This window comes from Euprymna scolopes, chromosome 35 (assembly GCF_053919585.1).
Source record: "Euprymna scolopes isolate OS-2025 chromosome 35, ASM5391958v1, whole genome shotgun sequence".
NCBI classification, from domain to species: domain Eukaryota; kingdom Metazoa; phylum Mollusca; class Cephalopoda; order Sepiida; family Sepiolidae; genus Euprymna; species Euprymna scolopes.
Window position 1 is genome coordinate 15,292,192 of NC_136516.1, and position 3,314 is coordinate 15,295,505.

Consider the following 3,314-nt stretch of genomic DNA (forward strand, 5'->3'; position numbering starts at 1 on the left):
ATAAAAATCGGACAGTGGGGGGGGATTAATCACACCTGATGAAACGAGCACTAAAGTGTCGCCACATATCTTTGAACAGTGATAAAATAGACTGTTGGATATTCATGGTTGAAACTTGGCGAACAAGTCAGGAATAGACTGAAGTGTATTCATAGCAAATATGGTTAGATTCCATAAGTGGCATATTTTGGGGAGGTGGAGGTCACCCTGTATATTTTTTAAAAATTGGCTTCTTATACAAGGTGGAACACTAAAATTGTCGCCCTAAAGAAAACAACACTACAGCTTTATTTAAAATTTTTTTGAAAAAATCCATTCTGGTAACTTGATTATGTAGTAGAGCTGACATCTATTCAATGTAGCCGCCTTCAGCCTCAATCACCGCCTCGAAAAGGGTCCAGAACTAGGAGCATGCCTAGAAGTGTAAGCCATATTTAGTTTCAGAAACGTTTCAGATGGTTCGTTGTTCTAAACAAGTCTTGAGAGGTGACTGGTTTGCAGTAGACAGAACAGTTTCCGATGGTTCGTTGTTACACACAAGTCCTGAGAGGTGACTTGTTTGCAGTAGACAGTTCCACAGAGCAAAATATTCTTACCGTGTTGAGACGGAAAAAAAACATTGGGAAATTGCTCCAAAAAAGGTTTAATATTTATGAAGCAATTCTGTTTTCTGATTGGTTGGTAGCAGAACGTGAATTAATTCGATTCGTCAGTTCCTAGCAGCATCGTTTATAAATAGAATCGTCCGACTGTGTGGGATCATATCCCATTACTAGTCCAAAATATTGCAACACATAAGTACCAGAGAGAGCTCAGTGGGAGCTCGGCAAATACTTGGTGGATGGCGGCGATTAGGCTGGCTTTGGTGTTGTGGTGATGTTATCGATACATGGCCAAACAAAGTAGTCCAACGGGTTCAGGTCGTGGGAGGACATGGACCAGTGAGAGAACGGTGCAAAGTCGTAGTATTCCTGAAGCCAAGTTTGGACTTGTGGGTCGGCACCGAATCCTGCTGCCACAATCAGGGTCTACTAGCGGCTATCTGATTGTATCAGGGAATCACCACACTCTTCAGCACATCCAGGTGCACTTTGGTGTTGACTTTCAAGCCGACTTCGCAGATGAGAGGTGGCATGATATGGCCCTCACTTGAAACCACACTAAAGACCCTATCCGTGGTCGGAAACTTTGTTTTCATCATCCTGGGCAGGTCCTTGTTATTCGTGGCAATCCACCAATGCATTTTGAGGGTGCTGGCAATGACCTTGTTGCCATAACTTGGATCGGTAGAGAGCAGGAGTTGTACAGCGGCGCATCTCCGATCTCATTTGTTGAAGATTGTGTCATTTTCAGACATGATAGAAGGCTCCTATCACTCTTGGGATTTGTACGCAACTGGCCAACTAGTAGATGGTCTGCAACAAAAGAAAAGAAAACCGGTTTTCATCAAACGGAAATGGAATCATATTGTCTTTTTTAGGGCGACAGCTTTATCTTTCCACTGTATATTCTTATCTCGAATAACGGGGAATCAAATTATCGAAGAATAAATATTAGTGTATAACTAACAGGGTGTATATAACTTTTACGATGAACAATGTTTTGCTTGAGCTGAATTGAAGCTTTGACATGGACATATCGACGTGTTATTTTGAGAGGATAACAAATACTTGTATATGAGGAGGCTGATACCACACAAAGTTATATTCCACATAATATTTATTCACACACTGTGTCAACATTTCGGAGATTACAACAGTTTCACATTTTGATCTTGCCTTCCATGGTGTCTTCTTTCCAACTTCTCGACTTGACTTTTTCGACTGCTTTCTTCGACTGCCTTTCCTTCTCTTGACTAACTGATACGTCCGTGTATATATTAAACTATTTCCTTATAATTACGTCATTTGCACGGTCACAAAAATTCCTATCAGACTGCATCTGTACCACTCTCGGCGTAATATTGTTATATTTACGCTGTGGCCTGTTGTTCAAATGTGCCTTTTAGTCTACATAATTTCTAAATCATCTTTTGTCACTGGTCTATGATATATACAAATGACAGCAAATAAAACACAACACAGATGATTTATAAATATATTTTGTTTATTCTAGACTGGCAGCAGTTTTCGATTTAGAATGACGGGTGTTGACATCAGTGAAGACACAAAGAGGGTGTGTGGTGTGGATGTTTTGGTAGTGAAAAAAATGTGTCAGCTTGACCTCGCTCTGTGACCAATTGTACTGTGTTCGTTTTCTGTTGTGTTGATTTATATAAACATTCTTTCATCCTAGGATATTTAATATTTCCCATTGTCTATTGTCTCAACATTTTGACCGATATCCTTTCACATATCTTTGGTCAAATTATGCCTTCCAACAGACAAATATCCAACATCACGTATCTAAGTATTGTTATTGTTAATGCACATTCCTTTTTTTTATGAAAACATATTTGTTTTTACTTATTTAAAATTTCTTTCTTGTTATTGTTTATAGAATTTAGTCAAATTAAATTCCTAAAATGTCATTTAACCATATTTGTCCTTGAATTGCATTTTTCTCTTTAAAACAATTCTAATTCAATCTACACGATAATGATAATAATAATAATGATAATAATAATCTTAATAATAATAATAACAATCTTAATAATAATAATAATCTTAATAATAATAATAATAATAATAATAATTTTAATAATAATAATAATAATCTTCTTTCTCAGGTAATTTGCTGATGCCCGGGAGTGATAATATGCAAAACTTATTGCTGTTCTTCTTTTTACAGCGTGGCCAATACTCGTCCATCTACATTGACAATTCTTCCCGATGGTCAATCATCGTACAAAGCGGATCAGATTTCACAGGTTATTTGGTCGGGATATAATGACGAAATGGAAGAAGAAAGAAAAGAAAATGGAGAATTCTGAATAGACATTTTTCAATACTCTTTTTTCCAATAGCGATAACCGCAAACTTCACTATAAATAAAATAAGCGTGACGACAGTAACTATCCCACTCTCCCTTCTTTCTGCCCAACTCCTTCGGTATTTATGTATAAGAGTACACTCTTCATTAAAAATGATGGAAAAAAATAGTACGCTTTGCCAATGTTCGCACTTGCTATTTATCTACACATTAATAGGCCGCCTGGCGTTGCCCGGTTGTAAGATATGCATAAATATTATCTTTTAATTCATACAGAAACTGAGACATGTATATGTAAGTATGATGGGTTTTTTTTTTCCTAAACAGTTCACATTTTTGTAAGTAAAAAAAAATATACTCGAGCTGAGATCAAAACCAAAACC

General features: G+C 36.9%; 1 protein-coding gene across 1 annotated transcript in view; it reads left to right on the plus strand.

Moving 5' to 3' along the window:
• The window catches only part of LOC145259704 (adipolin-like), a 92,291-nt gene extending 89,281 nt beyond the window's left edge, over positions 1 to 3,010 (plus strand). The window contains exon 9 of the mRNA XM_080117378.1: positions 2,791 to 3,010. Coding sequence (XP_079973504.1) covers positions 2,791 to 2,889 — 99 coding nt within the window. The 3' untranslated portion in view covers positions 2,890 to 3,010. The remainder of the gene's footprint in view (positions 1 to 2,790) is intronic.
• Positions 3,011 to 3,314: the final 304 nt, after the last annotated feature.